The sequence below is a fragment of the Orcinus orca genome, chromosome 13 (genome assembly GCF_937001465.1).
Source record: "Orcinus orca chromosome 13, mOrcOrc1.1, whole genome shotgun sequence".
Lineage (NCBI taxonomy): Eukaryota > Metazoa > Chordata > Mammalia > Artiodactyla > Delphinidae > Orcinus > Orcinus orca.
The window spans coordinates 31,081,484-31,100,011 of record NC_064571.1 but is presented as its reverse complement, the minus strand read 5'-3'; the positions used below and the strand labels follow the sequence as shown (position 1 = coordinate 31,100,011).

The 18,528-nt window shown below is 48.1% G+C and overlaps 1 protein-coding gene across 21 annotated transcripts in view; it reads left to right on the top strand.

The window, feature by feature from the left end:
* The window catches only part of DYSF (dysferlin), a 223,761-nt gene extending 205,708 nt beyond the window's left edge, over positions 1-18,053 (top strand). For all 21 annotated transcript variants that reach the window (XM_033400464.2, XM_004277066.3, XM_004277062.3 and 18 more), the window contains 5 exons: positions 782-881; positions 10,640-10,818; positions 12,396-12,505; positions 13,904-14,051; positions 17,783-18,053. In XM_033400464.2, coding sequence (XP_033256355.2) covers positions 782-881; positions 10,640-10,818; positions 12,396-12,505; positions 13,904-14,051; positions 17,783-17,821 — 576 coding nt within the window. In that variant the 3' untranslated portion in view covers positions 17,822-18,053. The remainder of the gene's footprint in view (positions 1-781; positions 882-10,639; positions 10,819-12,395; positions 12,506-13,903; positions 14,052-17,782) is intronic.
* Positions 18,054-18,528: the final 475 nt, after the last annotated feature.

The following is an 18,528-nucleotide window of genomic DNA, read 5'->3' as shown; positions in this document are numbered from 1 at the left end:
CGAGGCCTTGGTGGAGAGAAGCCCAAGACAGTGCAGTTTCAGGCTGACTGGTCTGAGGAAGCGGGGAGGGGACAGCAGTGGGCTGGTGAACTTCCCAGCACCGGGAGCTTTCGGTGTGCCCCAGGGCAAGCTCTTGGAGGTGAAGGTGGGGTGGGCTGGGGACACTGCCCCCAGTGCCAGATCCTTACCGTGGTGTGTCGGGGGGTCCCCCCTGACACCCAGGCTCCCAGCCAGCCCACCTTGTCCCCAAGATCACAGGGGCAGGATTAAGAGACTCTTGAACCTGACTGACTGGGTTGGAATCCAGCTTGCCCCTTCCCAGCTGGGTGACTTGGATAAATTACTCGCTCTGGTTTCCTCAAGATAGTATCTCCTCATAGGTCGTTGGAAGCATAAATGATTTCATAGTGGGAAAAGGCTGATGCCTAAGAAGTGCATATTAATGTTGTTTTTATTACCTGTCAGACTTTGGGCAAATTCTTAACTTCTCAAAGCCTTTGTTACATCATCTGTAAAACGGCAATGAGAACCTTGACTCATGGAATTGCGAGGATTAAAGGAGCTCCCTTATGTCACGTGAGCCTGCGTGGTCCCCTCCTGGGCCCTTGAACACTGCCCTCTGGGGTCTCAGCAGTCTTCCTGCCAGGACCTGACTCTGGCAAGTCCCTAAGGGACGTACCCCTCCACTGCCTCCTCCAGGCAGCCTTCCAGGCTAGAAGGGACCACTGCTCCTCTCTAATCCTGCTCTCCTGCTTCCTCCTCTGCTTCTCCTCTGGGCCAGGATGCTTTCTGGAGGCTGGACAAGACAGAGAGCAAGATCCCCGCCCGAGCGGTATTCCAGATCTGGGACAACGACAAGTTCTCCTTTGATGACTTTCTGGGTGAGCACCGTTTCCGGTCAGCACCATCTTGCCTGTCGGGGCTGCCCCAGAACCCCTGCTGTATGTTTGTGCGCCTCTCTCAGGCCTTGTGGGAAGGCTGGCAGGAGGATCAGGGAGCTCAGGGTCACTGGTCCCTGGTGCTGAGTGAGGTCGGTGACACAGGGTAGTGCCAGGGTGGTCAGGGTGGCCAGCAGGGTGGCCTGCCAGCCGAGGTGGCATTGAACGCTGGGCCGTGTTGGAACAGGGAGCGCTGGCTTGGAGGACGAGGTGGAGATGGTGCCTTCACAGGGTGAGGTGTGGGGCCTGCTGGCTGGACTGTAAGGAGCCGCCCCATCACAGCTATAACAGTTCACTGGGAAAATGTGGCCTATCCCTACGATAGGACGTTATCCAGCCGCAAGAAGAAATGAGATCATGCTACGCCGTGGGTGAACCTTGAAAACACAGCAAGTGAGAGAAGCCAGACGCAAAAGTACGAATATCGTATGATTCCTTTACATGAAATGCCCGCAATACGTAATCCACAGGGGCAGAAAGCGGTTGCCGGGGATTGGAAGGAGAGGAGGTTGGGGACCGACTGCTCGTGGGTCTGGTGTTTTTTTAGGGGTGATGAAAATATTCTGGGATTAGATAGTGCTGGTGGTCTCACAACGCTGTGAATATACTAAAAGCCACTGAGTGGTACACTTTGCAATGGTTAAAATGGTGCATTTTGTTATGTGAATTTCACCTCAGTAAAGAAATAGTGAACCTGTGAGAAAGGCGGTCCAGGAAGTCACGAGTCCTGTGTTGCAGTTCTGCTCTGCCACCTGGGGGCAGGGCGGGCTTGGACGAATCACTGGAGCCCTCCCTGTGTGGCCAGTGATTGCAGAAGTCACCGAGCTCTTGGGCCCCTGCAGAGGATGCTCTGAGGAGCAGCCCCAGCAGGAATGGGGACGAGGGCTGCCTGCCCGTCGGGCTGCTCTTCACCCCACTTCCCCCCGACCCCGAGCCTGGTCCCCTGAACTCGGAGGACTGGCAGCTGCTCCACAACTTCACTGTAAAAGATTCAGGGTGTCAAAATCATAGCACTAAGTTGGACTTTTGTTCTCTTACTTATTATTCTGGAATACATAATTCCTGTGGCAAAATTAGAAACCGGAGATAAGCAATGCCTCCCCTTCCTATTTTATTATAATCTCACTACCCAGAGATAACCTTCACTAATATAACTAAGATAACCTTCACTTTGGCGTGTATTATTATTTTGGCATGTATCTTATACAAGCAAACACATATGTGTTATATGTGTGTATTATACATATATATACACATGCATATATGGCATATAGATAGCAAAATTGGTTTATATTACACATACTGTCTTAGATCTTGATTTTGGGGAAAACAATATATTAAAAACATTCTTTCTGTCAGGAGTTATCCATCTGCATTGTATCTGCATCATGGTGCTTAATGTCCTGCCTGATGTCCCATCGGACCCTCATTAGTCCCCCCTAGGTGCGTACTCGGCTCACCTCTAGGATTTCCTGCGTGAGTGACAGCCTAGGCTTACATTTTTGGACCCTTTGTGCGTACCTTTCCTGAACTCTAAGAAGCAGATTTTTAGAGTCTTTGTACATTTTAGTGGTTTTTGAAACATTTTGTTCAATAGCCCTCTAGAAAGATTTTACATTTTTATATTCTCACCTGTGCCCTGTTTGCCTTAAGGGCACCATTTTTCCTAAACTTTTGCTGCCAGTGTTATCTTTTTTTTTTTAAATATTGCCAGTGTGGTACCTCATTTTTATCTTTCTTTGCATTTCTTCATTACTTGTAAGGTACAACTTTAAAAATATGTTTCTTATCCATATTGTTGATGGGATTTTCTTTTTCATGGTTTTGGGATGGTCCTCTTTTATTGTTGATTTTCAGAGCTTTTTATATAGTAAGGACACATTACAAATAATTTCTCCATTTTTCAATTGCTTTTCACATTTTTATGGAATTTTTTTTTGCTTACAGACTAAATAATTTTTTTAGCATCAGTCTATCAATCTTGCCTTTATGAGGTGAGGCTTTAGAAAATCAATTTTAAAAAGACAAACAAAAAATTGCATTTTATTGAATGAGAAAACAGTATCCAAAATAAAATTAAACAGGATCATCTTTTGTTTTTAAAAATAAAACTACTACTTTTTAACTCCATAGATTTCTTTTTTTAATTGGATGTTTGTATATATTGTGAAGTGATAGCCAAAATAAGTTATGTAGTTAACAATGTTTTTTTCTTGTGAAGAGAAATTTTAAGATCTACTCTTTTAGCAACTTACAGTATTATTCAGAGATTTCTTTTTCCCCCTTCATAATGTATTTTCTAATTACATATTTTACTTCTTTTGAGTACTTATTACTTTTATTTTAAAAATGATAGTTAAGATCTGTAATTTTGCCATCAGGAAATAATCCTATGTTTCCTTACAGTCTTTATGTAGATATAGTATATATAGTTTAACATCCTGATTTTTACTTAATATTATCTTGGGATCATATTTAAAATGGGAAATAAACATTCGTCTGTAGTTGAGGGATGGAGAGATGTGTAGATGGGTGGATAGATAGATGAATGCTGATAGAGTTGAACAAATGCTGGATAGAATAATGGCCTGATTAACGGATAGATACAGTGCTCAGCAAATGGTAGCTCTAGAGGGATGTAGATAGTTAAGTCAAAGCAGATAGATGTATGGAAGGATAAATGGATGAATGGAAAAAAAGAAAGCTAGAAAAATAGATCCAGTCAATGAATACTTGCAGTAACTGAGCATTCCACACTGAAAAAAACCTAATCTCCTTTGTATGGTATTCAAGAATTGTTACCGAGTCCAGGCTTGCTCTGCTCACTGCACGACAGGCCAAAGAATTGAAGACGAGGTGTTGAGACAAGGAATACGACTTTATTTGGAAAGCCGGCTGACCAAGAAGATGACAGACTAAAGTCTCAAAATAACCATCTTATTAGGGTTTGGATGCCAGTTTCTTTTATAGCACAGAGAAGGGGAGGAGATGAGGAAGTAAAGTAAAAAGGCTATAAGTTTTGCAAATATCACCTGGAATGGCCAGCCTCCGGGAGAGGATGTGTTAATTTCTTCTTTCTTGTAGCCATCCACAGGTGGACAGGTTCCAGATATTTCCCTGAACAAAGGCACTTTGGTTTAACATTCAGGCAGAGGGGCAGGGTTCCCTGAGTATAGATAGTATGTATAGACATTATGCCATTATGTATAGACAGTATCCTTTTAGTGAACATAAGCAGTGGAAAGCAAAGGTTAAAGTAAAAGAAACAGATCCAACATATAGTCCGATTTGGCTCTTCCCTGTTACAATTCCCCACTGTCAATATCCATTCCACAATCTTGTGGAAGAAGGGGCGATGGCCGTTCTAACTGCTTCATCAGATGGATCTTTCTGGGAGTGTCCATCGGTGTCAGTGTTCCAAACATTGTTTCTTTTGTTCCTCTCTGGAAAGCGTCTCCTTTACACCTGTAGCCTTAAAAAATATTCACAGCTTAAAAGTTGAGAGTTATGATGTATTCAGTGGGAATTTTGAGGGCTTCAAGCTTGGGAGGGAGCACTTCAAGTTAAGGAATTTAGCGCTTTTCTATGTATGGGAAAATGCAAGAGTCTGGGCTCACTGAAATCACTCCCGTGATATGCACCTTAGCTATCTGGGGCCTGTATCCTGTATTCTCATATCCTGAGTTTCCTCAGGGTTCACCGGCTCACGATGGAGGGCTGCAATCGCTAATGACGGATGTGGCAGGAAATATTCAATTTCTCAGATCCTCTCCTCTTGGTCAAGATTTTGACCAATATTTGGGAGACATTTCATGATCAACTTTTGTCCCACGGCGCTGGGAGGCTTATCCCAGATGAGGCAAAAATTCTTGGTGTGCCACTCCAAGTGCTAGTTTTGGGATTAGGCCCTATTGATAATTAAAGATTCTCTGGATCCCCTATCTAATTATGATCCAGGAGACATTTTCCCTTGTTGCTTCTTCCCATACCTAGAATCACACTATTACAATTATTTTACGTTATAAATGTGATCTATTTCCTCAAGATGTTTATCCATAGAAGTTTTGTTGGAAGCCTGGTTACACACTGGGTACTGTAAGAGACAACGGTCTTATAAAATAGACAGGATATAAGTAATGCAGCTAGTAACATTGACAAAGACATAGTACAGCAGGGAGACACAAAATACAAACCATTTGGCTTACAAAGGTGTAATTTACCAAATTACTGTGAGTCATAATTAGCTTAAGGGGAAGGTTTTCCTTACACCTGGAAAACACAGATTTAAAGCAGTCATTTTTCAGATAGAAACCATAAAAATTATAACCATATTCACCACTTTACTGAGTTCTATGTAACGAATCCTTCCTGTTAACAGCTTTATAAGCCATCAGGTTTCCCATTAGAATTCTTCAATTTCTTAGCCAGTCCAGCATTATGGCCTGAAAGCCAGAAACTTGTATTTATCCAAAGTCCTTCCTATAAATCTTCTTGAAGAGGAAGCATTTTTACAAAGGCATCATCAGAGTGAAACCATAACTGTCTATAATGACGAAAGACTTAAGAAGGCCCGTTTAAATCTGATTACAATGCAATTGACAAAGTAACTTGGTTAGTGCTGTGACGTGCAACACATTTAGATAATAACTAGAATTATGATGGATAACATTTTACCAGCACACATCAAATTTTAGGAACTCCATATAATCTCTAGAATACCGGTATCATTTGCCATACAGTATAACCTAAGAAGATTTATTACTTATTTGACACTTCCCATGTAATTCAACATACCAAGTGAACCTAATTAGTTAATATCTCTCTTTGGGGTGTTTCAGAGGCCCTTTGAAGCATCCCAAAGTTAGTTAGAGTTCAAAGGAACTTCATTATAATTTTTTTTTTTTTTTTTTGCGGTACGCGGGCCTCTCACTGTTGTGGCCTCTCCCGTTGTGGAGTACAGGCTCCGGATGCGCAGGCTCAGTGGCCATGGCTCACGGGCCCAGCTGCTTCGCGGCATGTGGGATCTTCCCAGACCAGGGCACGAACCTGTGCCCCCTGCATCGGCAGGCGGACTCTCAACCACTGTACCACCAGGGAAGCCCCTTCATTACAATTTGATTTGTGAAGTTTTGTCAAAAAAATATCAAAAGGGTTTAAACAGTCAGATAGGATCTTAGGTCACTGTGAAACAATAGTTATTCACTTAGCGGAAGTAACAGTAAAAGATTTCAAAGGCAAATACAGAACAGATCACTTAAAAGGTAGAAAAACTTAAAATCTGTTATCAGAGGCAGTTCAGAATTTTAAGAAACCTTGTCTTCTTAACAGAGAGAAAAGCCAAATTCAAATTTTTGACCAGCTTACTTTTAAAATTCATTTACTCAGTTAAACTTATTTTAAACTTAGTCAATCCTGACCATCTACAAAACTCTTTTCTTGGGGTCCACTTTCCATAAACCTTCCATGACTTAACTTATTTTAGCACAATTCTAACTTTCAAGTTGTGGAATATCTGCAGAGATTAATAATTTTATTTTCTTTTAATTTATTTATTTGTGTTTATTTTTGGCTATGTTGGGTCTTCATTGCTGTGCGTGGGCTTTCTCTAGTTGCAGCGAGCAGGGGCTACTCTTCATTGCGGTGCATGGGCTTTACATTATTGTGGCTTCTCTTGTTGTGGAGCACAGGCCTCAGTAGTTGTGGCATGTGGACTCTAGAGCGGAGGCTCAGTAGTTGTGGTGCATGGGCTTAGTTGCTCCATGGCATGTGGGATCTTCCCAGGCCAGGGATCGAACCTGTGTCCCCTTCATTGGCAGGCGGATTCCTAACCACTGCACCACCAGGGAAGCTCTGGAGAGATTAATTTTAGATAAAGATAATTATTTTTAAAAGTGCACCTAAAGCTCTTATCTCATTTGCATTTTCTTTCCTTAAAAGTTTCTTTACATCAAGTTACTTTCCTTGCTGATAAATTTGCAACAGATATAACAAGATTTTATTTAGCTTATATTAAACCTAGGCATAATGAAAGTATTATACTTAATGCTGATGACTCTAATGACATGTCTATATTAATTAGATCAACAAACAAACATTAATACTGAATATTTCTCAGTGCACATGAACCCAAAATTCATTTAGCTTAATTTTTCTTGTATTTAGAATTGTTTGGTTTGTAAGAACTTACTCTTCTTTAAGCCAATTAAATAGAGCTCATCCGCAAATCAACCCCAGCAATGTTATCCAAAGACAAAGACACATACAAGGACACAAACAAACAGAGACATCATAGTTCTCATTTCAAAATTTCAGCCCTGAGTCACGTACAGCAACATAAAACCCATCAGTTTACAAAAAGAGGTTGGATTAAATTTAGGTTTCTGGCAGATGGAACAAATCAAGTTCACTTGTCTAGATGGCTGAATTTTTACAGAAAAAACACTTAGTTTTTTAATTTATCCTTGACAAGTCAATTTCTAAATTACTTTGCCCTTTTTTCAAAGTTTGCATTTTAGAAAGATGGCAGAGATGAGCGTTCCTGAGAAGACCAGATAGGACACTTACATCTCAAAGATACAGTCAAGTTTTTCCTAGGATGCCTTTGTTTCCCCTTTGTTTAATATTTACAAGCCTCTTAAGATAAATAGGGAAGGTAGTCAATCAACTTGTTCTCCACTATCTAAGTTACCTGGGGCTCCTGTGGGGAAATTAGAATCGGATGCCTCAAGTCCAGGGGAGTCCCCTGGCCTCTTACAGGATGTCAGCACAAGGGAAACTGCCCTGCTGTAGAAGTGGCCCCTGGTCCAAATTGGGTGTCCTGTTGGGTCTTAGATGGTGATACTAAACCAGGTCCCTGTGCCTTGGGGGTTATCATAGAGGCTTCTATTTGATCCCCATGGGTAAGGGAAACAGGAGGCGGTGAATATGTTGGCGGCATGTAGGGGGGGAGCAGTTGGAGAAACTGCTGGTGCAGCCTGCTCTTTTGCAAAACACTTCTAACTGCGAGATCATATAATAATTGAGTGAGCCATTCAGGGACCATCATTCTTCTGATCCTAACATATATTGGGTCCACACCCTATTACAATAGTGTATCATGTCTTTCTTAGTCATAGGCTCATGGCTATGTTTTGCCCATTTATCTAATATACACCCCAAAGGGCTCTCCTTCAGGATAGATGGAGTATTTCCATTTTTTATAAGTTTGATAACACCAAAACACAAAAGACACAAACAAATTCCAACACAAAAGGCCCAAACAAACTCTAGCATCGGTGCACACAAAACCAAGACCAAAACCAATGAACCAGTTCCTAAATCAGGTAGACTTAACCTGCAAAACCAACAAACTAGTTCCCAAATCAGGTAGACTTACCCTACAAAACCAACGAACTGGCTCCAAATCAGGTAGAGTCCAACAACAATTTCCCCCTCCAGTAGGGTACCCCAATCAAACAAATTGGCTTATCCTGTAAAGGAAAAGCCCAAATTGAGAGGGAAATATGTTCCCAGTGTGCACGCTGGAGCAACTTACCATACAAAGTCGAGTTCATCGACTCGCAACACAAAAGGATACACAAAAGCAAAACAAGACCAAGACCAAAACAAATGAACTGGTTACTGAATTGGGTAGACTAACTGTACAAAATTGAGTCTGTGGACGTAGAAGTTGGTATTTTCCTTGCTTCAACTGCCAAGCGCTGCAGTAGCTGGCACCGCTTGAGGGAAGTTTGAAGGGAAGATCCTCAGGACAAATGGTCCTGGCATCTGCTAGGCCTTGCCACAATGTTCCCTGACCGGGGCTGGCTAGCCAAAAGCTGCAAGCCTCCTGGCTGGCTTGCCAAATTTGTTACCGAGACCAAGCTCACTCTGCTTGCCACACGACAGGCCAATGAATCAGAGATGAGGTGTTGAGGCAAGGAATACGACTTTATTCGGAAAGCTGGCAGACTGAGAAAATTGCAGACTAATGTCTCAAAATAACCATCTTATTGGGGTTTGGATGCCAGTTTCTTTTATAGCACAAAGAGGCGGAGGAGATGAGGAAGTAAAGTAAAAAGGCCATAAGGTTTGCAAACATCACCTGGAATAGCCAGCCTCGGGGAGGGGATGTGTTAATTTCTTCTTTCTTATAGCCATCCACAGATGGACAGGTTCTGGATGTTTCCCTGAAAAAGGCGCCTTGGTTCAACATTCAGGCAGAGGGGCAGGGTTCCCCAAGGCAGGCCATTATGTATAGACAGTATCCTTTTAGTGAACAAAAGCAGTAGAAAGAAAAGGTTAAAGTAAGAGAAACAGATCCAACATGTGGTCAGATTTGGCTCTTCCCTGTTACAGAATTTCTTCAATTTGGCCTTGGAAAATATTTTTTAGATTTACCTCTCTCACTTAATCCCTTCAGTAACCTATGCTCCAATCCCATTGACTTCATGTTGTTGGAATTGGATTAGGTGAAACCTCATGAAATTGCTGTTTTTATATGTCAAATATAGTTGAATACCAGAATTTTCATATGGCTCAACCCAGTAGATGGGACTATTCTTGGAGAAGATGGTTAAAATAGATGAGTAGATGAAGCAGTATAGAAAGATAGCTGCTTGGATAACTAGGTGGGCAGATGAAAAAATTGGTGGATGAACCACAATGAGATAACACTTATACCTATAAAAAAGCAAAAGCAAAAACAAAAAATGGAAAATAACAAGTGTTGGAGAGGATGTGGAGAAATTGGAACACTTGTACATTGGTGGTATGCATGTAAAATGGCACAGCTGCTTGGGAAAAAGTTTGGCAGTTCCTCAAAAAGCTAAACATATGACCTAGCAATTTCACTTCTAGTTATGTACCCAAAAGAATTAAAAACTGGGACTAAGACATCTGCACACCAGTGTTCAGAGCAGCATTATTCACAAGAGTCAAAAGGTGGAAACAATCCAAGTGTCCATCAACAGATGAATGGATAAACAAAATGTGGTATATACATACCATGGAATATTATTCAGCCATAAAAAGTATGAAGTACTGATACATGCTACAACATGGATGAATCTGGAAAACTAATTATGCCAAGTGAAATAAGCCAGATACAAAAGGATAAATTTTTATGATCCCACTTATATGAAGTGTCTAGAATAGGCTTTTTCATAGAGACAGAAAGTAGATTTAGAGGTTAGCAGGGCTGAGAGGAGAGGGGAATGGGGAGTTATTACTTAATGGATACAGAGTTGCTGTTTGGGGGGAATGAAAAGGTTATGGAAATAGGTAGTGCTGATGGTTGCAAAATGTTGTGAATGTAATTCATGCCACTGAAGTATACATCTGAACATGGTTAAAATAAATTTTATCTTATCTATAAATATTTTACTGCACTAAAAACAGTTTAAAAAGTTGATGGTTGATGGATGTAGACGATGGGTGAATGAGTGAATTTGTGCATAGTAAGATGAACGGTTGAGCAGGTGGGAAGTTCTGTTAAGGGTGAATCAGTCAGGGCACAGTAGCAGGCATATGCGTGCATGAATAGATGGATGGAAAGCTGCTGTACAGATGGAATGAGAGGCAGTGGGTGGGGAGTGGAGTTTGAGCCATGGGGCTAAGACCATGGATAGAAGCTGAGGAGGCTGAACTTGCCTAGCCCCAGGGTGGTCCTAGGCTGGCAGTGACTGAGAAAGCGTGGGCCAAAGCACCCTCCTCTGCCATAGGCTCTCTGCAGCTGGACCTCAACCGCATGCCCAAGCCTGCCAAGACAGCTGAGAAGTGTTCCTTGGACCAGCTGGATGACACTTTCCACCCGGAGTGGTTTGTGTCCCTTTTTGAACAGAAAACAGTGAAGGGCTGGTGGCCCTGTGTGGCGGACGAGGGTGAGAAGAAGATACTGGCGGTAAGTCTGTTCCCTCTGGCTGGTGGAAGTGACACGTCCATAGAAATCGCTGAGCACAGACGTGTTCCTCTCCCTCTATCCTGCCCTCCCTGTCTGTTTCCCGAGACACTGTCCCTCTTCCCTGCCAGTTCCCAGCCTTCGTCTCCTCGAGGCTCGTATCCCAGGAAAGCCTATCTAAATCTAAAGATGCCCTAATCTCCCGTGGACCCTGTTGAATTTGTACTTGCTCCTTGGCCTTTACAGTGATCTGTATCCTGGGTTCCCCTCTGGCTGGGCTTCCTGTGGAGGACAGGGGTCATGCCACTCCCATTTGAGCAGGACCCTGTAAGGGACTGTCCTTGTCCTCTTCTCCCTGCCCAGAGGTCTGCCCAGGCGTGTGACTGGGGACCATGGAGAATCATCCTTCCTCTGCAGAGGAAGTAAATGAGTTTACTGTCCTTCCTTGGTATCAGCAGAGGGTTGGTTCCAGGAGCCCGCATGGACACCAAATCCATGGGTGCTCAAGTCTCATAGTCCACCTTCTGCGTTTGGTTTAATCTACAGATCTGAAACCTGCAAATGAGGGCCAACTGTATATTTATTGAAAAAATCTGTGTATAAGTGGACCTGTGCAGTTAAAACCCGTGTTGTTCAAGGGTCAACTGTACTTAGAAACGGCAGAGAGCCAGCCAATCCCTAAAGTGGCCCTTGAAATAAAATATCCGTGTTGTATAACAAATTATAACAATTAATAAGAAATACTAACATCTCAAAAGAAAAATGAGCAAAGGGCATACATAGATAATACCTAAAGCAGTACAGTGGCCATTACATATTTAAGAAGGTTCATTTCCCCTAGGAATTACATAAAGGAATGCTTTAAAATGTGAAAACATTTTTTATGTATTATATTAGGATTTTTAAAAAATAGAAACACTTATTGCTAGTGAGGATGCAGAGAGACAGCCTTCTCATTTACCTCTGTTGGGCAGGCTAATGATTTTTACCATTTGGGGAAACAATGTAGTAATATATAGCCAGAGACTTAACAATATTTATGCCCTTGAAACTTTTCATCCCACTTCTAAAATCTCTCCTAAAGAAATAACCCCATAAAATTAAAAATTTAGGGTTTATTTATAACAACAAAGAGTTGGAAACAACCTAAACGAACCAAAATAACTGGTTTACTAAATAAATTATGGTCAACCATGGCATAGATACAGCATGAAAAGCAGACTTTAAAGAGTATATAATTATATAATAAAATATATTCCTAAATGAAAGAAACAAGCTATAGAACCATATATACACAGCGTGACATTTCATATACTTGCAAAGAAAAATAGCTCCGATGAATAAAGTATTAAGAGTGCTTGTCTCTACATAGTAGAAGTATGGGTGACAGTCTCCTTTTTTATACATTTCCGTAGTTGCTATGTGTTCTGCAAGGAGCAGGTACTTTTATGAGCAGATCACCCTGTATCTTTTTTCAAACAAATCATAAAGTGACCTTTACATCTGTCCTGGCCTGGCTCCTCTCCAAGCCATGGGGCCAAGCCTTTATGTCTCTGATCAGGTCCCCCTTGTCCCCTCAGGGCAAGTTGGAGATGACTTTGGAGATTGTGGCCGAGAGCGAACATGAGGAGCGGCCGGCCGGCCAGGGCCGGGATGAGCCCAACATGAACCCCAAGCTCGAGGACCCAAGGTTGGTGCTCAGCCCCTGAGCCCTGATGCCCAAGGGGACGGGGAGGAGTATCCACAGTTCAGGAGGCACTCACCGTACAGCCGCACAGAGGTCCCAGGGCCCAGAGAGGGGTGTGGCTTATCCAAGGGTACCCATTGTTAGGGGGCAGGTGACAGACATCATTCCAGGACACGCTGGGCTCAGCTAGTTCCAGAAGCAGGCGCTGTTGGGTAGCTCTTGGCTGTAGGCCAGGCGTGCTGTCATATATCTATTGTGTCGTGGAACCTTCCCTGCTGAGTCGTTGTTAGTATCCCCGCTTTACAGATGAGGAAACAGTCACAGCAAAGTTAAATAAGGTCATTCCAAGGAAAGTGGCGGAGCTGAAATTCTCACACCTGGTCTGATTGGCCCCGGAGCCTGACCAAGGTCTTTCCCTGACCAAGCTGCCTTCCATGGCTCTCCTGTGGTGTCAGTGTGGCTTTCAAAAGGCCTTTCAGCTTTAATTTTCCCATCTGTGAAATGGGGGCCTAGTCCCTGCCTCCCCTACCTCACAGGTCTCTAAGGGAGGGGCCTACATCCCAAACCAGTGGATGCAGAAGCCTTGAAGGCAGTTTCCGGAGCCTGAAAGATGGCTCTTCGGGCGTGGGGCGGGGTGGGGGGGTGCAGTGGGCGGGGCTGCATTCGCTGGGTCCCTTTCCACGGCCTGCTCAGCTCAAGTCACACTTAGCACAGACAGCCCACTTTGTTATAGCGCTAGCCTGAGTGCCACTGGCTGGCAGAGCAGGGAGAGGCATCCCTGCCCAAGGATGCTGGGATCTGGGTGGAAAGACAGAGAGACCCAGGAGACCCAGCAGCACGCAAGCAGATGTGAAAACGGCCGTTACTGAGACACAAAATCCTGCCCGCTCTTTGACTTGTGAGGCTGACCTAGGGGAAGGATTTGAGGTTCTTGGTTATGAGACACAATCAGCTTTCTGGGTTCACCCCCTGCCAGTGAACGAGCCCCGTGCATCTAGGCCAGTGGCTTAGCTTCTCTGGGGCTCATGGACCGTAACTCACCTAACGTGGAGCCCCCTGAAGCTCTGCCCAGTCCCCAAATCTCTAGTCTGTGATTAAGTCCTGGGTCAGGAAGGAGAGAGTGGCAGGGAAGGTGACCTGGACAGGGTGGCTGAGCACGGGGTCCCTGAGGGTGTGCAGGGCTTGACAGCACCAAGAAGAGGAGGGCAACGTGGGCGGGGCTCACACTGTAGCAAAGGCTGGGAGGAGAGGGCGATGCAGGGGTGGACAGGGGCTGGGGGCCTGGAGGCTGGGCAGGTCTGGGGGGCTGACTCGGGTGGGCCAGGGCAATTTGTGAGCAGGACCCGGAGGGAGCAGCCCTGGTGGGAGGTACCCTGCTGACCTCTGGGATCTCACTCGCAGGCGCCCTGACACCTCCTTCCTCTGGTTCACCTCTCCGTACAAGACTATGAAGTTTATCCTCTGGCGGCGGTTCCGGTGCGCCATCATCCTCTTCATCCTTCTCTTCATTCTCCTGCTGTTCTTGGGCATCTTCGTCTACTCCTTCCCGGTAAGCTGGCCTGAGTGGGGAGGCACAGACCCTTGTCTTGGAGGAGCTCCTGGTCTGACGTGGGAGGTACAGCCCTTGACCTCCAGCAGCTTCTGGTTCTCAGGGGAGTCTGTCATTGTCCTCAAAGTGCACCCCGTGTCTGATGGAGAGAAGTAGCTTCTGTCCTTGAGGAGTCCATGGTCTGATGAGGGAGACATAGGCCCTGCTCTGGGGAGTCCCCAGTCTGGTAGGAGACCCTTGGGGAGCTCTTAGCCCAGTGAGGGAATCTGAGTTCTTGCCCGTGATGGGGAGACACCGCATCCTCAGCAAGCCCCTGAGGGGCTGTGTAATCAAGGGGTTGGCAGAAGGCGAGGCCCCTTGGGCAGGCATGGGCAGGGGAACCTTCTTGAAGGAGGGTGTGGAGTGGGTCAGGAGGGGCAGGGAAGGTGTAGATGGCGGAGCAGAGGGGAAGGTCCCCTGCTTGTGAGGATAGCACCTGCTGAGGACCTGGGGCTGGAGAGGGTGCCACCTGGGAACCTGAGAAAGTGTGTCCTGCCTGCTGCAGTGGGGTGGGCGTGGGGCAAGGTGTGGGCGAGGAGGGGGTGGGCAAGGAGCCTCTCACTGGGCGCAGTAAACACTGGGGCCCCTTTCACCTGCTAAGAAGCGCAGTAAACACTGGGGCCCCTTTCACCTGCTAAGAAGCGCAGTAAACACTGGGGCCCCTTTCACCTGCTAAGAAGCCAGCTGATGCCTGATGAAGGGTGGCCAGGGCCACCCACGTGGGGACTGCTGTGCCCAGCTCCAGGGGCCCCTCCCAAGGGGGGAGGTTCTGGAGCTCTCTTCCCTGCCTGTGCTTCCCTCATCCTCACAGCAGCACCCCCAGTGTCTCTAGAACCTCAGAAGGGATCACAGTGTCCCCAGGCTGACACCTGATCTTTAATATTCTTGAAATTTTGGAAACTTTTTAATACAAAAAATTCAAAATCGTATGTAAGTAGAGGAATGGTGTGATCGACTCCATGTCACCCTTATTTGAATGGAAAGAAACACACATCCAGAGAGGAGAGGGACCAGCTCAGGGCTGCATGGCAGCCCTGTGTACAGCTCCCGGTCTGGGGTTCCGGCCACAGCCCTGGTCAGCACCAGGCCGCCGGCCAAGCACACTGTCCCACAGTGGGTAGTGCGCTCTGGGAATCACTCACCTGTGAGCTCTTTGCTTCGTGACTCCTCCGGGAGGAGGAGGCCCCCGAGAGCGCTCTCCCACCGTAGCTGGCAAGGCATTGTACCAGCAGAGCACGCCTCCTACGAGGAGGACGGTTAAAACCACGGAACAATCCCCTGCAGGCCCTAAGGTCATGAACTGTGGGAGCAGCAGAGAGGATGCTCTGGTTTGGACGTCCAGGCCCCGGCTACCCCTTGGACCCTAAGTGACAAAGGAGGCTCTAGAGCTGGGATGACCGTGAGCTGGGCCGCGAGCCGGGCCCTCGTCTCAGCTGACTGTGATGCCTGGAGCGCCAGGCTGAGGCTGTTCTGAGGCTCAGTGAGACGACTCACGGCCCAGGGGCGGGTCCAGGCTGGGGGACCCTGAAGCTCATTCGGTTTGGGGGGCCCTCCTGAAGCAAAGGAAGACAGATGACAAGTACAAGGTTAGCTGCTGGGCCCTGGAAAGGCACGAGCAAGGGTGGTGCCTGGAGTGTAGCTGCCCTGGCAGTGACCTGGGCTCAGGGGTTGGGCCCAGGACTCCCCTTGTGGTCCCCTGTGTCTCCTCCCCTGGGACGCAGCCCTGTGGCCAAGTTGGGGAGGCGCAGTGGCCCTCACCTGGCCTGTCCTCAGGCTTACCTCCTCTCATGTTGAGGGCACCCAGCCGCCCCTCGGTTCAGGTGAAGACCTTATTAGCGCACGAAGTGTGTCCGGGAGGTGAGGGCGTGTTGTGTGGGTGAGGGAGAGGCTGGTGGGCCCCATGCCCCAGGGAGCTGTCGGTCCACGAGGAGATGCAGTGAAGCCAGGGACGAGGGGGAGCACAGGGTACAGCCTAACGCCTCACTGAGAGGCCAGGCCGGGGAGCGTGGGCAAAGGGGAGCTGGTGTGGACCCTCGCTCCTTGAGGAGGTGGGCTGAGGAGCAAGCAGCGGCAGCACCAGGGAGCTGGTAAGAAATGCAGAGTCCTGGGCCAGCCCCAGGCCTGCTGAGGAGAATCTGCCTCGGGAACATCGAGGTCAGAGCATCGCTGCTGTGCGGAGTACAGCTCCATGTGGAGTCAGGAGCTGTTGGCTGGGTTCTGGCTCTGTCAGTGGCTCCCCAGTGACCGTGGCCAGGCCCTCCAGTCGCGTGAGGAAGGGGCTGGGATAGGTCAGTGCTGACCTGCTGTGACTAGCACTGTGGATAGGGGAGCGATTTTGCCTTCCCCAGGGGGGCTGCATGTCAAGCCAGCCTTCTGCTGAAGAGCTGAGGGGAGGGCCCCGCCCCTGCAAGGCACTAGGGCTGCAGACTAGGCCTCAGGGACCTGGGGAAGGAGGCCCTGCTGCTTGGCTGGGAGACGGACAGAAGATTTCCAGTCCCTTCCAGCCTGTGGTCCTTTCTCGTCCCTGGGGCAGCCTTACCCCAAAGCCCTGCGGGCAGGCCCTGGTCAGAGCCTCTTCCCTGTGTCCTGAGTCCCCAGCAGCAGCATCAATCTCCTTTGAGATCTTCGGGATGTGTCCTGTTTCGAATGCCAGCCCTGCCTTCTCTCTCCAGAGCTGGCATGTGGGGTGAGATCCTAGGCGAGGGCTGTAGGGCAGCCTGGGTCTGAGGCTGCAGACTGCTTTTGCTCGCAGGCCTTTGCTACAAGCTGGGCATATCCTCCTTCCCTCCAGCCAAGTCACCCAGTCACCTGGTGGATGCCAGGCCTGTGACCGTCCATCACCTGGCTTTCAGGCCTTGGGGGGGCAGAGGCCTGGGTGCAGAGGGGCTCACCCCCCAGTTGGCCTCATCTCCCACCCTCTTGGAAATTCCCCTGGGAGGGGGACAGGGAGGGCAGCCCGTCTGATTCCTCCCAGCTCTGCCCTAGAGGCAGCCGGGAGCAGGGCCAGTGTGGGGAGGCAGGAGGCGATCTGGCAGGGAAGGAGCGGCGGCTTTGTTTCCAGAGTTGGCTTTCCTGGGCGGCGCTGGGGAACATACTGTCCCAATTAGGAGCCCTGTGTTGTGTTGTATGTGTTTTCATGGTTTTGGGGGGAGGAGTGGGGAGGGGAGATTCCTGCCAGTCCTGCAGCAGCCAGGGCTTAATCAGGGGTGACCCATCTCTAGGGCTGGTCCGCACTGTGGGTCATCCCTCTATACCCCCCACCCCAACTCTCTCTCTGCGTTTTGGACGGGAGCGCGGTGGCCAGCGAGCCCCAGGTTCCCGCGCTGGGCAGTGTGGGAGGAGGGTGGGGAGAAGCGCAGCCGTGCCTTCAGGCCACCTGTCTGATGGAAAAGGCCGGTCCTGGCCTGGCCAGGGGCAGAGTCCTCTCGGTAGCTGGGCAGAACCTGGGGGTGGGCCCTGGAGTGACGGGGGAGAAGCCAGAGCAATTCAGGCGCTGTGGCCCCCAGGCAAGAGTGTGGGCTTGTGTGACAGCGAGAGCGAGCGCTGGCCGGGTGGAGTGCTGAGCTGAGTGTGGCCTGGGGGCTGATGAGGGAGAGGTGCAGGCAGGTGGTTGAGCGGATCAGCCACCTTTCCCAGCTCCGATTCCCTGGCAGCTGTCATCACCTGTCCCTGCCTCTCCCCCCTCCCTCCAGAACTATACCGCCATGAAGCTGGTGAAGCCATTCAGCTGAGGACTCTCGGGCCCAGGACCGGCTGCCTCCTCTGCCCTGCTCAGCTGAGTGTCTCCAGCTGTCCAGGCCTCACCGTCCTGCCAGGGTGGGCAGACAGAGAGAGGGACTGGCACGTGCTCCAAGTGTTGGCGACATCGAGCCCTGTGGTCACCCCGCTTTCATCATTTCTTTCTCCCCCATCCCAACCCTTTTGGGGATCAGCCCTGTGTATTTCAGTATAAAACAGTTTGAACCACAAAGCGGCGTTGGTGTGTGTATCTCTGTGGTACCTGAATGGGGTGACTGTGCAGGGGATGTCTGGGTGGGCGCGTGTGTGGGATGTGTGCCATCTGTGCCACGTTCCCAGTGGGACTGTGTATCTTTTGGCAGGACTGGTAGGGGTGGCGGGGGCTTTGAGGCTTGATGTCTGGCCTGCCTGGAGACCCAGCCTGTTCTGCTTCTGGGACGCCCCTCCACCCTGTGCCCTCCTTCCTCAGGCATCTCCTCGCCCACGGTGATCTTTGCTTGGGTGGCAGTTACCTGCACCATGCCCGGGAAGAGGTTCCACTTATGCACATGGAGCCCCTCGGAAAAACTCTCCAGGCTGGGAGGGCTGCTGGACCCCTGGCTGTGACCTTGTCTCCCATGCTCTTGGAATTTTTTGGGGTTCCCTCCCTCTGTTTCCTCACCCTGCTTTAATGATCTGGACTGGATAAACACACCCTTTT